Raw genomic sequence first — 20673 nt, forward strand, 5'->3', positions numbered from 1 at the left:
GACTGGATTTTCAAAGCAATATAAAAAAATTTGACTCATAGGCTTAAAATAACTTTTTAAATTTATAGGATCTTTTGTCTTAATCTCCTAGGTGACTTTGAAAAATGTAAACTATAATTCTAACTCTTCATTCTCTGAATATTTCAGTGTGGGCTATCTTGGAGTGCAAAAACACAAGTCTGTTTCAAATTAGTTCCAGTTGTGGGTACAATTCTGGTGGAAAATGTATTTAATGCAGCAGTGTAAGATTTTGTGCCAGAATATATAGAACAGATTCACAATTCTAGCATGAGATTTTGTGTTTTACCAGTAAAATTTAGTGAAGTACCCCAGTTCTACGTGGAGTTGAAGGTGTAAGTATAAGGTGTAAGTATCATGTGTAAAGCCATTACACTAACTGATTTGAGGAAAACAAGGAGAGGTGGGAAGGATGAGGAAGGTAGAGTGGGATGGGGGACAGATGATAAATCAATCTGAATTGCCTTATTTCAATGTCAATCAGTAAAACCACATAAGACCAAAATACCTCCATCAGTTAGAAACCTTTTTTACCTTAACTCACACTCTGTGTTACACTCCTCAAAGACACTTGGAACAGTGGGTATAAGTTCACATCTTTGATCAGACACTACCACACGATCACTTTTACGTATACATGTCATTCTCCTTCTTCGAATACCTTGAAAAAGCATCAAAAAAAGTAAATAAAGGGCTAAAATAAGACTGCCTTATTGATTCCATTCATCATTTAGGAACTGAGATGCCCCACTAACACAAATTACTGTATACAGCAGATACTGCACTAACATGCTCCTTTGCACAGCTCATTACATTCCAAGTGGAGAACAACCTTCCCCAGTCACCTTTTCCACCTCCCAGCTGTCCTACAGTGGTATCACAGGATATTAACTTCCAGAGAGCTATAAAAGTGCAGTAGTCCATTTACTCAGCAGGCCAAGTATTCCAAACTCATCATGCATCCCCTGCTAATTAACACATTAACATCCCCTGTTAACATAATTAACATAATTAACATATTTCCTAAACCACCATGATAACTTAGGCATTGTGATCCTTTCCCTTAAAGAAGCAGAAAATTTGATCACAGGGTACCTAGAAGATCTGGAGTTGACAGCTGTTCTGCTTCTCTAGCACGTGAGCATGTATACAGCCTGACTCAAAACCAGAAGAAACTAACCCTCACATATTTTCAGGCTTTTCTAGCATCCAGTAATAGGAATATTTGTCAAAAATCTGTGTCCATACACTTTTATATATACTCAATTCATAAATGCTGTGGCTTTATTTTTATACTGGAATGGCCTAGAGAGTAACAGTTTAAAATAGTTGAATATATCTTTAAACAGCTTCATCCCATGTAGCAGATAATCAAAAAAAGACAAGTATGAAAGACACCAGACAAATCAGTGATCACCTGGAAATGGTATAACAGAAGCCTAATGAATATTAATAGACACTTTATAAGCATGTATTAGATTTAACTCAACCTGTTTTTTAATAAAATGCTCCTATGTCTCCAAATGTAGGTTTGAACATAGAATTGTACTGCATAGGTACTAAAAATAACAAAAACAAAAATCAGAAGCTATTCTCTTCTTAAATGCTCTGTGAACTTAAAGTTTACTGAGGGTAACAAGTTTCTTCCTTACAAGTAATGGTGAAAAGTGAGGGAACTTAAGATGTGTCCCTTCCTAAATCCCATCAGATCCTTTGTTTTGGTGAAAAAAATTTTTCACAGTACCTTGGCACATCCTGCTGCAGTCTTGCCAGGGTCCATAAGGATCCCATGTAAACAGATCATTTCCATCTTCTATTGGGACATTGAATGAATAACGCACATCAGGGCTGTATAAATTCCCTACACACAAAACCTTGATTGAGATAAAATGATAGCTGATTTTCAGTGAATTTGAACATAAAATTCTGAACATAGTGATCATGTAGGAAATCTTCAAACTTATGAAAAAAGTAAATATGCACCTGTAAGGTTAGTTCTTCTTCAACTCTATCAGTGCTGTTAATCCGTTCTATTGTATTGTTTGAACCACTGTACTCGAAAATGGCTCCTTTTATATTGATTTCTCTTTTTGACATGCTTACAACAAAATTTCCATTCAAGATAAAATTTCCGTGGGTATCTGATAAAGCTGTAAGTGAAATAAAATATTGGAAATCTATTTAGCTAAAAGGTTCTATAAACAAAACCTCACCAACACATAGCTTTTAGTCAATGTAAAGTTGTATCAAACAGTTCAAATTAATGAATCCAATCCTAATCATCAGTAGCTTTCACCTGAGCAGTGGTCATGGATTTTCTAAGCCATGAATTTTCTCTGCATTATAGTAATTAATTAATATTTGTTCTGCTGAAGGGCTTAGTTCAGTCTTGACTTTTAAATTTGTCTAGGTTCTGCTACTGCAGAAGGAAACAATAATTGTTGGTTTTTCTGCCCTATTCTACAGCTCATATTCTTGTATTTGCTACAGCTACTTCTAGTTAAGTGGGTTTTAAAAGTAAACTTGAAAATACAAATAAATTATTAGGCATTTATGATAGTAATTTAATACAATGACCTATTTGCAATAATATAGTTTAATGACAAGTTAAACATTTTTAAAATAAGATAAAATTTGTAGAACAGGATGCTATTCAGGCATTACTACATTTGAAATGGAAGCTAATGTCAGGGGGAGAGGGTTGTTTCTGGGCAACAGGTGACAAGGAAAACATTTTGAGAATTCTGAAGCTTGTTGGCTAGGATGACAATGGAAGAGACAGAAGGTAAATATGCCTCAATATTTTTTTCAGGCACTTCAGATACTATGTAACTACTGTGAAATACAACAACCAGGATTTTTCATAGGATGTGCTTATGAATTCTTTGTTGTCTATAAACACTTGCAAATCTATCAGTATGTAGTGACCTTTATACTCTTTATGTCCCAGACATAATAGATAAAGAGAAATATGAGACAACTGGAAAATTTGTTGATGGTCAGACTGCTTTATTCATAAACAAAGTGTATGCTTCCAAGATTAAAAACAACAAATACCTGCATTATTCCGGAGTTCACTTGTGGTATTCCAATTAACATTGTGACAACAAAGTAAAACATTGACAAAATGATGCAAGGTACTATAATTCTTATTCTCTGATGAATGAATATCTAAGAACTAGAAACCTTAGCAACATCTCACTGATTTAGATACTAGTTTTCTGAAAACTAGTATCTACAGAGAGACTCATGACAATGCACATAAAAAAATATTTTCTCCAACATCTTTATCAGACTTCTCATAATATATATCCAGAGCAGATTTCTGTCAAAAGCACAAAACTTATCCATCAATGTTGTACACAGGAGGCTTTTACCAAGGTAGTTGTCATCTTCTGGTTTCCCTGAGTAGCTGTGCTGTCGAATATCTATGTTTGTTGCTCCTTTGGGAATATTTACTACAACATTGTAACCTGCAAATTAATTATATACAAAATAGTCAAGTATTAGTAAATATGAAAACACATTTTCATTTGCAAAACCCTACAGTGCACCAGCAAAACCAATACTGAATGTCTTCATGTATTAGAAGTGTTAGGTTCTGTGTTCAGATATGTGAATTAACTACTTTACCACTATTATCAGCTCAAACTACTTAGAAAAATCCCTGGAGAGCAGAACTGCTCTAGAAAGCAGTCAAGTATATCAAGAGGGACTCCGGAAACACTGTGACTGCTCAAAATTTAAACTTTTACAGAAATCTGGGGAAGTCACATAACATGAAATACCATCATTCCCTGTTTATGTGATTGAGGTAGCTTTTCTCTCACCAGAGTATTTCAAGACAGCACACTAATGAATTAGTCCTAAATACTAAAATATTGCAGTGTTGCAGGCCATATGCAAAAGCAGATACAGTTTTTAAACTAGCCATGCTTGATCCACCTTCTTCTGCTTATAATAATGAGTGAACTCCCTTCAAAATACAAATGCTTCACAAATGAGTCCCCATTTCTTGTAATATATCCAAGTAATATTATGGTAGCCTTGCCAGCAGGTAACAAAATAAGGTGCATCAAGATCTCCTCTTTTAAAAATCATGCTGCACATAAACCTAGATTGAAAAATCCAAACATTTCTCATAGATGCTAACCATGAATTCAAAAGGTTACTTACAGCTGAGAAAAACTGAATACAGCAAACATTGGAAATGAATAATAAATACAAACATGTAATCTGAGGTATTAATAAAAAATTTGATACTTTTTCCAGCTATTTCACTGTGTTTAACAATATTACTGTAGCTTTAGTTGATGCATCTGTGTGGATAAAAAATTAAATGGCAATAACCTTTTCATTTTGTACTGGGTTTGACTGGATAGAGTTATTTTCTTCACAGTAGCTGGTAGGGGCTGTGTTTTGGATTTCTGGTGGAAATGTTGGTAATTCAGGGATGTTCTAGTTATTGCTGAGCAGAGATTACAGAGTCAAGGCCTTTTCTGCCTCTCACCCCACTCCATCAGTGAGGAGGCTGGGGGTGCACAAGATGTTACGAGGGAACACAGGGGGACCCCAGCTGACCACAGGGGTATCCCAGACTGTATGGCATCATGCTGGGCACATGAAACTGGAGAAAGAAAGAAGCAGGGAATATACAGAGTGATGGCATTTGTCTTCCCAATTCACTGGTATGCATGACAGAGCCCTGCTTTCCTGGATGGACACCTGCCTGCCCATGGGAAGTGGTGAACCAGTTCTTGCTTTGCTTTATGTGCACAGCTTTTGCTTTACCTATTAAACTGTTTTTATCTGAACCATCTGAATTTTCTCACTTTTATTCTTCCAGTTCTCTCTCCCATCCCACTGGGAAGTAGTGAATGAGTGACTGGCTGTGTAGTTCCAGCTGGGGTTAAGCCATGACAAATTCCATAATTCATTAATTTTAATCAACTAAAACTATGCCATGAATTTAAATGAAGATTTAATCTAATTACAGGTCCATCACATTTACCAGCTGGGGGCAGCACTGCAATTGCAAATTGACAAGATGCATGCTCTGGATAAATACATGGTTTGGTCAATCTTTCGACACACTGGGAAGAAAACCAAAACACAGTTTAAAAAGCCCCTCATCTCACACACTGAAGACTTGGTGGTAATAGAATGAAAGAAGACAAAATATGGGAGGAAAGTATAAACAAAACTGCATAGCATGTTGTCAAGGATACACAAAGAGAATAAATCACATACTAGGACACTGAGAATGACCATTGTCCAGGAAAGCCTCAGATACTAATTTGATGGAATAATAATAGCCAACATAGTAATAATGTGTACATAATTAGATTACCATCTCCTAAAATGGAAGCCAAGTAAATTAGTATTTTGCTGTAATGAATTTTTGATTATTTCTTCACTACTCTTTCCACAGTTACTGACAACATCATAACTGCATGAATATAAGCACACACCACAGGCTGCTATTATCAATTCCAAATTCTGCCTTAGTAAAATGGCTCATTTCAGTTTGAAAGGGAACCAAATGAAGTTAAAAGAAGAAGATCAAGTGCACATCAGCATACTTAGCTTGTGATCCTAATTCAGATTTTTTTTGGAAAATAGTATTTCCTCAGACAATGCCTTCAGTCATTAGCCTAGGGATGTCTTAGACCTCCCATGGACACAGAATTTTAGTGATCAGCTAAGTACAATTTCTTTGCATGGCTGTATTCCTACATGAGCATACTCTAATAATCCCAAGTGTTCAACATACTGTGTATTGGTATCACTCAGTATTATCTCTTATCTGCTGTAATTCAAGAATCTGAACATAATTTAAAACATTCCACTAACTATGAAACCAAATAATAACTCAAGATTTTCCTCATCCCAAAACATGGGGAATTTTCTCCCCCTCCAACTTCAATTTGAAACAACTAAGTCTGTGACAATGGAAAATCATTAAACAGGAGAGAGTGGCAGTCTTGACCATATTTACATAACGGCAGCTTCACATCATGGTCACTTGACTTGTGACAAATGTGTGTGTGACAAAATTCATGTGCTATCTACAAGCAATTTCTTAGGACAGACACAAGAGAAAAATGTATTTGTATGGGAAGGGTAACTTTAATTTTTTTGGTAATTTTCCACAGGTGTGTGCCTTCTGCCAGGGGAAAAGAAAATCCAACAGGATACATTGTATTTTTTCCTCTTCAGCAGCAATCCCTTTATTCTGTGAAGATCCTATTTGGCAGCTCTCCAGGTATCATTTTCACTTCACCTGTGGTCTCTTTCAACCAGGGAAGTGGCATGAAGGAGGCTGTAGGCTGATACTAACCTGGAGACTTCTGTCCTCATGTTCTATGCTCTAACTACTTAACTACACCGCTACACACAGAACTTCACATCACAGAAAAGACTACATATAGAAGAACTATCAGTAGCTGTATTAGAGAAACTAAATCAAATAAATAAGAAATACCAGGGTTATTCAGAACTTTCTCATTCACTACCTGTCAATGAGGAGGAAAAAACAAATATTGTTACCCCTGTTCTCTGGAAGGAAGAGGCTCACATTCACAGGCTGTATTTTTCACTCTAGGAGAAAAGGAACCTCATCAGCTGCTCACAACACAAACTTCTTGCTATCTCTTTAAATAACCAAAATGAGACACCGGAATATGTCCTTCAGCTGCAAAGTTTCAGACCAGAGAATGCAAAGTACAAAACAGGAAGCCTTCATCTTTTTAAAGTACTTTTACTCTCATGATTTCTTTTATTTTTGGCTTTGACCTTTGAGAAGATTGATCTTTTTTTCCCTTGAATAGGTTAGCATGTCATAGTGTTTGCCTCTTGAGAGGGAATATGACTGAAAATCAAAGATATCTTTTGTTGATAGAGGTCCTAAAGAAAATACACTGAAATCCTGCTTCCTTAAATGTAAAGAATAATTTCTAAGCCATAGTGAAGTGTGCATTAAGATTAAAAAAAAGGCAAAACAAACATACCATAATGAGCACTGTTGAAAGTACCTGCAAGTGTCTTACACGAAGAATTATCACCACCACAGATTCCACACTTGTCTCTCCTGGTCTTCGAATTCAAAACGTGATCACAGCCTGCTTGCTACAAAAAAATAATAAAAAGGCCTTGTGTCACTCAGCCCAATGGAAAACAATGAAAATAAGTAATGAAAACTTCCCACTACCCCAAAATATTGTTGTTCACTGTATATATCTAGTCTTCCTTGGAAATTCATTAAAAACCATCAATGGTTTTGGATTCTGCAATGTAATGGCAAAATAGAATGGTGCAATCCCAATACACTCCATATGTCAAGAACTGCATAAGAATACGTAAGAGTGCATAAAGATTTTGTATTAAAAAATCAACATAATTTGTAAATTTCAATTTACATTAACATTAAAAGTCTTCTAAGTCTAAAAGCAGTAGTATATACATACATGGTCATCATTTCATTTAAAGTCTGTCATTACTGAAAAGAAGCAAAGAAATACACATAGACTGTGCTGGTTAAACTAACATATGCACAATTTTTGTTTATGTATCTTTAATTTCAGGGTTTTTTTTAACTATGATAAACAGGACAACTCTATGGCGTCTCCTTTTTATTCAATCATATAAAAATAAGCTATATATTCTCCTCATTCCATATTTGCTCACTTTCACTGCAATCAGCAAAATCTCAACAAGGTTTGGCAAAAAAGTCTTGAGTTGTTAAAATATAGCACCTTGCTTCTCCCAACACAATCTCGCAGCAATGCCATAGCTGCTATTAAGCTAAGAGTGCTGAATTGATTTAAGGGTCAGTTCCCCCTGATTTTGCAGTAAAGTAATAATTACATAATCTCTCTACCCTTGGATTTTCTACTATTAATTTTTTTGGTAGCAGAAATACAATGTAATAATCACACAGCATGCTTCTTTCCTCCCTTTATGCTAATTTTGAATCAGTTTCTCACTGTTCACTTGAACAATATTAACTCTTTCACATACGGGGCTCAATGAGGCAAGACTGTGCATCTTCAGATTTGACTATATGATCTTAATTACTTCCATTTCCAGATCTTTAATTTGCAAGGTAATAAAATTAGCTTAACTGAACTCAGAACACTGTATTTGCAGTAAGTAATGTTTATTTGTATTAATATTTAATATCTACTTTACCACCTGTTAAAATTGATTTTAATAATTAATAAGTTTAGATTTAAATACCCTGCATAAGCCTTGAACACAAAGGTCATTGGTTTCTGCTCCACAGGGAGTACCATCAGCAACTCTGTCCTTCAGCTGATAGTAGGAAGTTGTTCCAGAAACTCGGCAAAAAAGTTTACAGCGATCTTTCATAGAAACTGGAAAGAAAATCCAAGAGGTTTCTTGTCTGTTTTAAAACTTTATTTAAAGTAGCATTTTCATTGTGTTTATTGAGAAGATGTGTAATTACTTACTACCACTGTATTTTGGAAGCCAGCGAACCGCAGAGGTAAGACCATTGATATTAAAGTGTTTGCCATCAAATTCAGAGCACTGCTGCTCCCGAAAATCTTTTTTGCCTTTTGGACATGAATCAGTGTTACATGATCGAAATTTCATCCTGCGACCAACACAGTACTTTCCTCCATTTCTTGGCCTAAAAGGTAAATGTATAACACACTCATTTTCTAAAATTGCTGTTTTCCACAAAAAGCAGCCTCAGACATTAATCAAAAGAGGAAAAACTCACACAGCTGAAAGACAAAAAACTCACACAGCATTCTTTCAGCTCTGTAACTGACACACACACACTCAGCTTCTGCTGTGCATTGAATTATATACAAAATAAACCCGACCCTTGTAAAACACTGTTGCTGAGGTGGTAATCTCGCTACAGATGTTTATTAATGCATTATTATTTTTACTTCTCTTACAGTTATAAATATTTTGCCTGGGTAAAACTGTTAATAATTTTAATGCTTTTATCAATTTAGCTGAGATTACAGTCATATTTTTATACAAGCAGCACCTCCCTCAGTAGTTTGAAATTATTATTTTACAGAATGACAAAGAAAGACAAATAGAAGCTGACACAGTCTTTTCTGTAGAGCTAATATTGGTTTCACTTTGGGGATCAAAAGAATAAAAAGGGAAAATTATGGAAAATACACCATTTATTGTAAAGTCTAAAATACATTTTAACAGTTATAAACTCTGATACCACAAAACAGTTCCACATTAGTATGTTCTTGGGGAAGAAAAAAAGAATAAATCAACATCATATTGCTACTATCAATCACTACAGACTGAAAGAGGCATTATCTAATGGCAATCTAGTCTACTGCCTCTTAGTCATCAGAGAAAATAAAATAACCTGGGCCATTTGACTGAAGTTCATTTATCCTACTAATAATATCATGCTCACATGACTTCCTAGAAAAACCCTGAAACTACTCAGCCACCAGCTGTGGTTCTGCTTCTGGACAAGGTAAAGGTGAAGTTCTCCTTGACTTCTATTACAGAGAACAAAACCACATAGAATTATTCAGTCAATGTAATTTTCTAGTTATAAAGGTAAGTTTTAAATGCCTCTGTTATAACCAGTGCTTTTTGTGGGTTTCTAGTGGTGGCAATGTAGTGGAAAAGCCTTAAATCAAAGCAAGTGTTTCACTAAAGAGATTAGTAGGAAATACATATATTTATTTTTGCAGTTCTTACTGCAAAGAAAGCATCTTATGTTTAAAGAAACCTCAACAGTTAAAGTAAACCTAGAAAAAAGACCCTGCCAAACTAAGTTTTTAGAAACATCTGCAAGAATGGATAATATTGTTGAAAGACATGAGTAATCTAAAATCCTCTGCATATTAGAGTCTGCAAACTTATCTCTTTCCAAACATGGCTGAAACACGCACTTTTTATTGGTACTTCAAACTGATTTGCACAGACTACAATACCTCAATTTTATTTCAAGCCAATCCATAATTTTTTAGTATCTTCCTTATGCAAATGTAAAATACATTAAAACATCATAAAAATGTTAAACACCACAAAAAACATACTCTGGTCGATTACACAGTCTGGTGGTGCTCTTGATTCCACCTCCACAAGTTCTTGAACACGAGCTGTAAGGTCCCCATGGCCCCCATTCTCCATCTACAGGACGCAGCTCCAGTTCTCTGCTCACACAAATTCCATGGCGGCAATGCTGCACAGTTGACAATCAAAATAAAATTTATAATTCAAGCAAAAGGTTACTGTATATTTTAGGCACAAAAAGAACAAAATTTAAGTGCTCACTACTCTTATCTGGATCTGGATATTTTTAAAATGTTCAACTTCCTTTAAGGTAACTTACCCAGTAGTCATGTTTTTAAAAATGCTATCTAGAATTCTTTGAGAGCTAGGAAATCTACCAGATACTGAATATTTATCTGTCTTGTCACTTTACCCAAATATCTCTAAATGATCTTGAATTCCTGATACATTTTCCTGAATAAAGTTCAAAAATAGATTTACAACTGTCTTTTTTATGTACACAATATTTTAGTTTAATTTTGAATTCATGCTGATAAAAAAATAAAAAGTTATAAGAAATCATCAAGAAAATCAAGGTGTTTTGAACATCTCAAAAGCTAACTGTTTAGTGGGATTGTTTGGGAAAAGCAAATAAGCATTTAAGACCATGATTATGTAAAGCAAGATGATGCTACAGATTCATTCTTGAACTCAGACTTTCACACCTATAACAAAAGGCGTAAAATATTTATTTGTATTTTATGACTTTTTTTTTTACCACTAATCTAGCAAAGCTATTATTATAAAAATGGAATTAATATTTAAATGGAAAAAACCTAATAGTAAAGTAATAATAATTCTTAGAGCAAAATGCTACATTGCAATGCCTATTCTGTTACTTTAGATTTTATTCTTGGTGAAGAACTACCTATTTCCACTAAAAATTACATAGAGGAGGAATTTTCATTTCATTTGATGGGATTTACATTATTGAGAAGTCAAACACTGCAAGACTGTTTTGTTGTGGTCACATCAGTTATGAGACTTCACCACATTGTAACTGCAAACTTCCACTATTTATAGAAAGTAATTATCTTTTTTTCCTCAGAAAATCAATCTCTTGCTTCTAAATAACCTTAAACTACAGCTTCAAATTACCTTAAACTCTACAAGGATTTTGGTAAATAAAGTCTCTGGCACATAAAACAATTTAAGAACCTCTGATACACAAAATATTAAATAATGAAACAAGTATTAAACCTTCTTTTTACAACTAATTTAAACATTACATAGGAGTTATTACAAATTCATTGTAGAAATTATCAAGAAATAAGCTTTGCTGAACACACAAAACTGTCTACAGGCTTTCTGAATACAGCTGATTGGCCCAAAACACAAATCTTACTCAGTGGTTTTATCACTGCCTAAAATAACTCCTAGATACTATTTTTCCTAATCAGTATATGCTTTTGTTATACTGATACTCATGCTCACATGCTATCAACCATTTTATCTCCAATACAGGAATTAGCCACAGAATCAGTTTCTCTTTTCAGGCTTCTGCCCAAGTTCCTAATCCAACTTGATGATAAAATTGCCTGCCTGCATAATTCCTTGTCACATCAACCCTTGCATATAGGCCGTATCTTTTCAGCTCTGAAAAAGAGCTTTTTTCTGATCTTTCCAGGTGATTCTCAAACCCAAAGCAAATGTAGAACAAGAGCCAGATCTTGGCACAGAACCGTGTAAATAATCCAGTCAATTGGCCAGATCATCACTTAACACTAAAACTAATGCTTTAACTTAAAACCAAAAAGCCACCATTATTTCACTGCACATGAACTCTCACTCAAGGGCTTATTGAGAGTTTGTATTATTTTTTTTCAAGATGGCCTTTAGATAACTTTACATTTATGCCTTCTAGTATCTAACATCTAACCCCTGGCAATCAAAGGCAGACTTTCTACATAGTCCATCCATAAGGCAAATGAGGAAAAAGAACTTGCATTTCCAGGAACTGTCCTCAGCATCTTAGGAAATAATTTTTTACACTACAGGCTGAAGAGTCTAAATCCTCCCTTGCAAAATGAATACTGCATTCTAATATAACAGTGACCTAGAATTTATGTTCTTCTTCTGTCCAGAAAAATATTTACAATAACTTGAAGGGGGATTTCAAGAAAAGATTTGTCAAACGCAATTTTATACCCACAACAGTATAATTTTGATCCATAAAAAATGCAAAGCATATGCTCACATCTGGGATTTTAATAGCTTATTCAACAAACTTGTCTCAGCTCTTATTCTGCTACATTCCTACAGAAGCAACATGATGAAGTCACGGTAGAAAACTCCAGTACCAGACATGTTACAGATGCTCCTCTGTGTTCACTTGAATCATTGCTTCACTGAGAATAATATCATATACAGAGCTTTCACAAAATTAAATATAATTGCTAAAAATTTTTTTCTACATTTTTTATCACAAATATAGCATATGCATCATGAAAAGCCAATATCACACATAATTCCAAACATACAGATTGCAGCAAGTGGCAAGGCTGGTATAGTCAAGATCAACAGCTGGTTTTCTGTCAAAAAACCTAGAAATGCTTCAAATTGGAATCAATAAACCTATGGACACCCAAATTTCTTTTTATTTATAATTTCCTTATAATAAGCACTTTGAGTTTTTGCTATGGATTAATCTATGATTTGATAAATTGATTTTGAGAGCTTCCAATTTATCTCTTACTGAACTTGCTAAATTTCCAGGAAAGCAACCTTGAAAGAAATTACTAATGCATTACGTGCTCAACTTTGACTGAATCAAGGAGTGGTAGATGAATGCAGAACAGGACTAGAGCTCCTCTGAAATCAAGCACTTCCCACACAGCCCACCAAGATGAGAACTGGGACCCTAAAGCACATAAAAGGAGCTAAACCAAAGCAGTTAATAAAATGGGCATACAAGGCAGAAGAAATGGTGCTTGGGAAGACTGAAGGTGTTGCTATAGCATCTCAGGTCTCTATCTCTGTGGCAGGGATTCTCACACGAGTCTGCATTTATTACTCAAATGACATTATCTACAAAACCCACACTACTTGAATTTTTTCAATGTTTTCAATTTTCTTCTTGCAAAAAATCTGCGTACTTTATTTCTCCCTTGAAAGTTATAATTTTTTCTGAAATTATAGGTTATGGAAAAATATTTCATAGAAATCCCAGTTTACAGAAAAAAAATATGTTTTGAACCTACACTTTACTCTGTTCTTACAGTTCAAAAGATCTGCTGCTGCTTTCCAGATGGTGAACATATTCCCCTATCCCCAACTCTGATAAAACCCATCTGATTTTTTTTACTTTACTTACTTTACATATATATACACATAAAATGATTTATTCTTTCAGATTCCATATCTTCATGTATTACATTCATGAGGAAGTCAAGCTATGCAACAATTTTTAACAGTAATCAATAAATGGGTACTACCTACAAGTGAAGAACAGCAAACATACTTCGGAATTAGATGGGTATTTATTTTATTGTTCAAAACAATTCTTTGTTGCTCTGCATCCCCATTCTCAGTTGTCCCTTTACCCCTGAGTTTTATGCCAAAAGGACTAGGATGAAATCTTAATTTACTCAGTAGCTATTCGGAGTATTTTAAGATGCTAGCTCAATATACATTACATATCTACAGTGAATAGAATTGATTAATAGAATTTGTCTCTAAAACACAAAAAGGCACATGCTTTCTGATCCAACTGTTACTTATATTATTGAAATTCCTTCTCGCTGTTAAAGAGATTTTTCCAAACTTCAGTGACAGTTCATTTTTTCAATGTTTAAGTAGCAAACTGCCGTTATGTAGAACACTGAGATATCACCAGGACACGTAAGAGTTTGGGTCAGAATCATATAGCTGCCTCCTACCTCTCCACTCCAATGCTCAAGGAATAAAGAGAATATGGGCATGTTTCTATATTCCTCAGGAATCTAGGAAGGCTCGGAGTGCAACCCTTTGGGGTGCCTCCAAAAAATAATAGTAAACCACTCACACTTTGATGGGTATTTTTGCTGTTATTTTCATAGCAATACAGACTTTTTTCCTGAGAATGCCACTCCTTGAAGATAGATAGTTTCAATAACTTTTCATCTTTGAAGGTGGAGTTTTTTTGACTCAGATATGCTTCACTAAATCCAACTGTTATAGTGGTCCACAGAGCAAGATCAATTAATACAACACATGACAGTTGAAATCTGAGCTTAAAAAGTTGATGCTAAAATAACAAATGCCTTAAATGGATCTTTTCTGTATCTATTACAGCAATAATGTTGCAAATGCCAAATATAAATCAATTTAGCTTGCTGGAAAATATTAATTACAATTAATAGTTATCATGTCTTATGCCCATTAACATCAGCAGCAACTTGCAGTCTGAGCTTGAGAAGAGCTGTCCCTTAGTCAGGAACAGATGACAATTTGTCAGATTAATTAATTGCTGTTCTTTCTTACATCTTTCAGAGGTAATGACTGTAATTAGCTCTTTACTTCCTAGAGAAAAATGGTTCCACTGCACTAATTACATAAAATAGGTTTTTGTATTCTTATATAAAAGCAATCCTCTGATGCTGGCAAATTAGAGTCAATTTAACTGAAGATTACAAATGAAGTTTACATAAAAGATGGACTTCCTTTCTGATGACTGAGTGACTGAAAAATGGGTTAAACATTGTAACACCAACGGCATGCATAGGATATAATCAAGCAAAGCTTCCACTACAGCCTTCAAGTAACTTTTCCTAATCTTGCAAGACAGAAAGAAGCCATTTGAGACAGTTTACTAACTACATTTGTTATCCATTAAGACACTATTTTGAATTTCCTCAGTAATATTGTTTAACCAAATATAGAATCTTTTGAGATTAAAAGTTATTGGGGGAAATTTAGAAATAACTGAGTGAAATGTAGCACCCTATTATACAAAGAAATTAATGTTTTTAATCATTTTTGAACATACAAAATCATTTAAAAACAAAATTAACATTGCTCCCACAGCCCCATAAGCTGCCAAAGCACAGTACTATATAAAAGCAGCTTGACATAATAAACCACCCACACTCAAGATAATGACTGTCATACCTGACTATGTAAAAAATCTCAGAAATATTTATTCTCACAATACCCTGGCAAGTAAGAAAACACTTCTGTTTTCTGATGGTGAAGTGAGACATGAAGAAGCCAAATACTAGACCAATAAAGAACTTAAGCACCTAATTTCTGTTCACTTCCCAAACAACATACAAATCCAAAACTAAAAGCCTCAAATATTTACTGGAAACTGAATACAACTAATACCCACCATTACTTCTGTTTCTATGAAGGTTCTGTAAGTGACTTGACTATGTCTACTAATTAGATATTCACGACCCTTATGGCCAGCCCAAGAAAGGCTATATTGTCCAAGTTTACAGATCAGGATGGGCATTCAAAGACTTGCAAATGAGGAAGCAGTGAGTGGCACCCTTATCACCCAAAAACTCTTTACCAAATAAACCAATGTGCAGAATAAAGGAAATGCAGTTTACACCACTTTTTTTTAATCTGTCAAAGCATTCAATCCATACTTCAAGGAGCCAGTCTTACACATTGGGGTACAAATAAGAAGAGAGCTTCTGCTAGCACTGAACAGACCCAAGTATCCTGAATTATGTTACAATAGGCAAGACAGAAAATGAACGTGAGCTACGTGTGCTTAAGGCACTTCCTGGAGTGGGTGAAGAGATACTGGCGCATGCTTTCACATCTTCTCTGAAACAGATACAATGCACATACAAATAATTACTGAGTCCAGATACTAATTCAAAGACTACTTCTTTCCAAAAAAGTATACACCTGTACCTAAGTGACTTACACTTAATTTGTTCAGGTTCAATAAACAGCCTCAAGATGAACCAGGGGAAATACACTTTAGGGACGTCATACTTCAGATAATTCTACTTTGGACACTACCTATCAGGAAAAAACCAACTTATTATGCATGAGCTGAACATTTCAAGCAGAAGGAAAGATGTCAGCTTTCTCCAGACTTCTTTCACCTATTTTTAACCAGTATAGCATCTGCAAACTTAAATAATTACTCTGAACAGACAAACTGTGGCGTTTTTGGGTCACAGGATTACAGAACTAAGAGAAAATGCAGGTAAAGTCAGGTAAACAATTTTCACACAATCAGTATTCTATAGGCACAGTATTGCCACACAGCAATCACTGATCTTTCCTACCTACATCCAAAACTGCAAGTATTGATAAACAAAACAAGGCTTACCATTCCTACACCACAAACTGTTCCATCAGCCAAAGGCATGTGCTGAGTACGACAACCCTTGTGAACACCTTCTGTGCTTGTGCACCATAAGCGTTTGCATTGTTTCTAAAAAGAAAATCAGATTAGTTTTGTTGCAGCTACAAGACCATTTCAGACATTAGTTGTGATTATTTTTATTTTCCTCACACTGCACAGGCTTAGTGTTTTGTTTATTGTGCTACCATTTTCCACAGATAAAACTCCACAAAACCAAAATAGATTTTGCTTAAGGCCAAGCAGGAATGTGGAATATCTGAAATGGATCCCATCAGATTACCAGATAACTTCTTTTTCTACTTCAGTAGAAAATTTTATTTAAAAATATGTAAGAGGTTACGGTTAATAGTACACAGCACAGTTTCCATATAATCCTCCAGAAAAAGACTCTACGTCAATTTAACAGGAATTAAATGCACTGACTAGAAAATTAAGCCAAGAGCCTCATTTTCCAACTGTTAAAAGTCTCTTAACAGACAAATAACCTTTATGGATTACAAAATTTACAAAGCAGTCTTCAGTAACACCATCTTCAGGTGTTTGAAACCCCCTTTTCCTTTCCTTTAGTATTCTCATAAACCTTGTCTCCTCTTAAACAACACCTTACCTCACCAAAAAGCTCCACTTAAATCAGTCTGAATCTGAGCTTAAATGCTCTTCTTTAAACAGCTCCAACAAGACATACAATACTGGTAGAGGAATTTTACAAGTTGGTCCAAAATCTAACTCTACATAAAATCCTGTCAGTAGTGAATAACTCATAATGTTGTATTTGTGCTTATATTGCAATGGCCACATTAAGTTTTCAAAACACAACCTAAGTCTCAGTATTAATCTGGTCAAGTTTTCTTTCCATATCTCAGTTTTGTATACAAAACATGCACTCTGTCGGGCCTGAAAATATTTTTTGGCTCTGACAAAGCAGAGGAAATACACATTTTGGAACAAACATTTAGAAAAAGTGTTTGAGATAGGTTATTTTTAAGATATGAGTTTCTAAAAAGTATTAAAAGAAGCAGAGATGTAAGACCTGCTAATATAAGATATGACCTATAATGAGAAAACATGTGCAGGAAGTGCTGAAATAAATCCCTTTCAGCTGTTGCAGGAAACATAGTTTATGCAGTTTTAGATATTTTAAAGGAAAAATCACATTCACAGATATGGAAATCAAAATAAAATGCAACCTACTTTCTATTACTATAGATTTCTCACATGTGAAGTTGCAATGCTGTCTTACTGAGCTCTTCCACTTCAAGACAGTATATGCTGAACTATTACTTATTTCAGGATAAAATTATTCCCAAACCAGTAATTTTCAGTAATTTTTAGTATAGATTAAGCATGATTTTGTCTGGTTTTCACTCACCAGGTAAGGGCATACTTGTGAACCAATACCAAACGTAAGCTCACACTGCTTGTTGACATCATACATTGACCCAGGCAGCTGAGAGGAAAGATCATATGTTCCTCCACTAGGTTTGTCTAGGAGGCATTCACCATAACCAGTACTGTTGTAAAAAAGGAACAAAATGTGAATAAATCACTCAATTCATTGTGAACCCTCTCGTTATTCACACAACATTTACACATGAATGTCTCAGTGATGTGTTTGCATGCCTACTTGCCTACATAATGACTTTAATTGAATTAATGAATAATGAAATGTACCAGGTCACTTGATTTTTATTTTTTGTATTTTGCATTTAGAGCCACCAAACAAAATTAAGCGTGTTTTTTTCTATTTTTTTTTTAGAAAGGAAAAAAAATTGTACTGCCTAAATTATACCCAACACTTATTTTTAACATAAAAACTTTATAAAATAAAGGGTACCTATTCTAACCTACTAAAATAATCCTAAAAGTATTTTCAATAAACAATACCACTACATTAAAAAAAATATCTTCTTAGCTTTGTATGTTCAGTGCAACTTTAAGGATGTCATAATTCACTGAAAATTTAAATACATGCATTTTTCTGGAGTATTGAGGCCCTGCAAGTGGTTAAACCAAGGAACAATGTAAAACTATATTTAAGCAATACCTTTAAAATAATTCTCAGATATAAATTAAATTGGTAAAGGAAAAAACAAACAAAAAAAAAAAAAACACCCCACTCCAACCCATAGCATTATATTGACACTCACTCAAGAAATTCAGTGATATATTTTTGACTGCATTTTGACCAGGTCCATGGACTAGTATGATAATTTAAAGTTGGAGCCATCACATGATACTGATGTTTAATTCCAGCTTCTTTACATTTAAAACTATCATCGTGAGGCACATTAAACCTAAAAAGCAAAACAGATAAACTCCAAAACAAATTCAGCAATAATTAACTGAAACTCTCTTTGCTGTAGGAGCAAATGCTTGAGTTCTGAGTTTGAAAATGACTTAAAATTTAATGGGACTCACTAAATACATCTATCTGACCTTTTGGCAATAGGTTTCTTTAAAATGCATTATACAATTATCCCCTTATTCAAATGCTCCTAGTTACGTAGTGATGGATACTGATGGATGAAGAATTTTACAATTAACATAATCTTTTAGCTCACCAGAAAAAATTCCAGTGTTTTAGGAGTGTGCCACTTTAAAGGAACAACCCATCTCCTCAACTGAATAAAAAAATCATGGCTGGTCCATCCACAACATACAACCCCAATACTCACATCATAACTCTTAACACCCAGTAACAAAAACTGCAGAGCACATCAGTTTCATACTTGATGCAACTAACATATCATCTTATTTTACTATCTCAGTTCAAGCACCAAGACAAATAGTGTGTGTAAGTGGACTTGCAGGCACATGAAAATGAATAAGGTAACTACTGAGCTCTGTAACGTTGTCGTTACCTACACTGAGTCATGCTCATGGAGCTAGAGTATAGCACCTTTCTGCCATCACTGATGAGGTATGCTTCATAAAATAAAATGCTGTCATCTCCTCTTATTTTTCAGTGTAAAGTATTTCTCTTTGTGTTACTCTACTGTATTCTGAAAGGATCAAACACAAGGAAGAATATTTCTGTGTTACATTAACAATTGTCTTTTCGTAAATGTAAATCCCTAACAGGGCTAGAATACACTTAGAGTTAACAGGACTATGTTGCACTACCTAGGGTATGTCCCAGTGTCCCAACCAGCTCATATGACAAAAGGACAGAATTCATCTCTTTGGACAGTTTTTTCTAAAATTCAGGATATCAACCAAGTTATAAAATTCACAATTTCTTTACCTGGATTGATGCAAGGGACAAAAATAATGACTCCTCAAAAAGGACACATCAGACTGCACCCTCTTAGAAATGCAAAGCCCACTGCTGAAAATTGGTCGTATTTAAAAGGAAATAAAATAAAAAATATAAATAAAAAAAATTACCTGCCAGGAAATAGGTACTTACACATGTCCAAGCTCATGTGCTATAGTAAAAGCAGCACTCAATCCATTTTCTTCACTTACAGAACAACTGCGTAGTGGGTCACACATTGTACCTAGCTCTGCTAAACCTGCAAAATTGAATCCTTATAAAAAAGCTAAAGAGAATGAATTTTTATGTTTTGCCATGCATTACAGTGACTGCTATGGCAGTTAAGTCAAAAGTCATGCCTCAAGCTACAAATTTACACAAAATGAACAACCACCTGGCAGCAAAGTACATGCCAGGGGAGAACAGCAATAAGAAATGTGAAACCATTTTTTTTTGTCTGTAGCTTGAATTTTGTATCTATTTTCTGACTTATTGCTAACAGATTTTTCTCCTCAGACTGATATTCTCATATATAAAATCATACTGATGAAAAAAGAGTAACTCACCAAGAGTATCACACTTTTCTCTAGCTCTGCAGATATCTTCCCTTGAAAAAAAGATTTATTTTAAATCATTACAACATATAAGAGAGTATTTTTAAAGTATTTCACTGTTATATTAGTTACAGCAATTGCAAATCTGATTCTCTTAATTAAAAACTTTCTGTTTTTAATGTTACAGGCCATTCAAACAATTTGTATTCTAGTGAAAGAAGTAATTTAAATTCACCAGACTAAGCCCACAGTACTGCTTTTTATCTAGTGTGCAAAGAATAAAAAATTATTATGCTCTTTCTCTACAGTGCAAGATTAAGTATGAAATGATGCTGAACAACATGCAGATTGCAGTATACTTGAAACTTGAAAACTTTTCTAGTAAAAAAGAAGAGTGAAAAAGAGACTATTCCAATAGATGAATATCAGAACCCTCACTGAAGTGATTGGTGCACAGGAAGAAA

At 34.5% G+C, this 20673-nt stretch overlaps 1 protein-coding gene across 3 annotated transcripts in view; it reads right to left on the reverse strand.

The window, feature by feature from the left end:
* Window positions 1-20673, reverse strand: part of ADAMTS20 (ADAM metallopeptidase with thrombospondin type 1 motif 20) — an 84158-nt gene that overhangs the window by 36271 nt on the left and 27214 nt on the right. For 2 of the 3 annotated variants that reach the window (XM_015629200.1, XM_015629202.2), the window contains 13 exons: window positions 20222-20262; window positions 19809-19914; window positions 18547-18693; window positions 17769-17910; window positions 16364-16468; window positions 10074-10219; window positions 8490-8671; window positions 8257-8393; window positions 7029-7146; window positions 3396-3491; window positions 2002-2168; window positions 1763-1892; window positions 553-679 (listed from right to left, as the gene is read on the reverse strand). In XM_015629200.1, coding sequence (XP_015484686.1) covers window positions 553-679; window positions 1763-1892; window positions 2002-2168; window positions 3396-3491; window positions 7029-7146; window positions 8257-8393; window positions 8490-8671; window positions 10074-10219; window positions 16364-16468; window positions 17769-17910; window positions 18547-18693; window positions 19809-19914; window positions 20222-20262 — 1644 coding nt within the window. The remainder of the gene's footprint in view (window positions 1-552; window positions 680-1762; window positions 1893-2001; window positions 2169-3395; window positions 3492-7028; window positions 7147-8256; window positions 8394-8489; window positions 8672-10073; window positions 10220-16363; window positions 16469-17768; window positions 17911-18546; window positions 18694-19808; window positions 19915-20221; window positions 20263-20673) is intronic. The other variant, XM_015629201.2, reaches the window with a different exon arrangement.

This window comes from Parus major, chromosome 1A (genome assembly GCF_001522545.3).
Source record: "Parus major isolate Abel chromosome 1A, Parus_major1.1, whole genome shotgun sequence".
NCBI lineage: Eukaryota > Metazoa > Chordata > Aves > Passeriformes > Paridae > Parus > Parus major.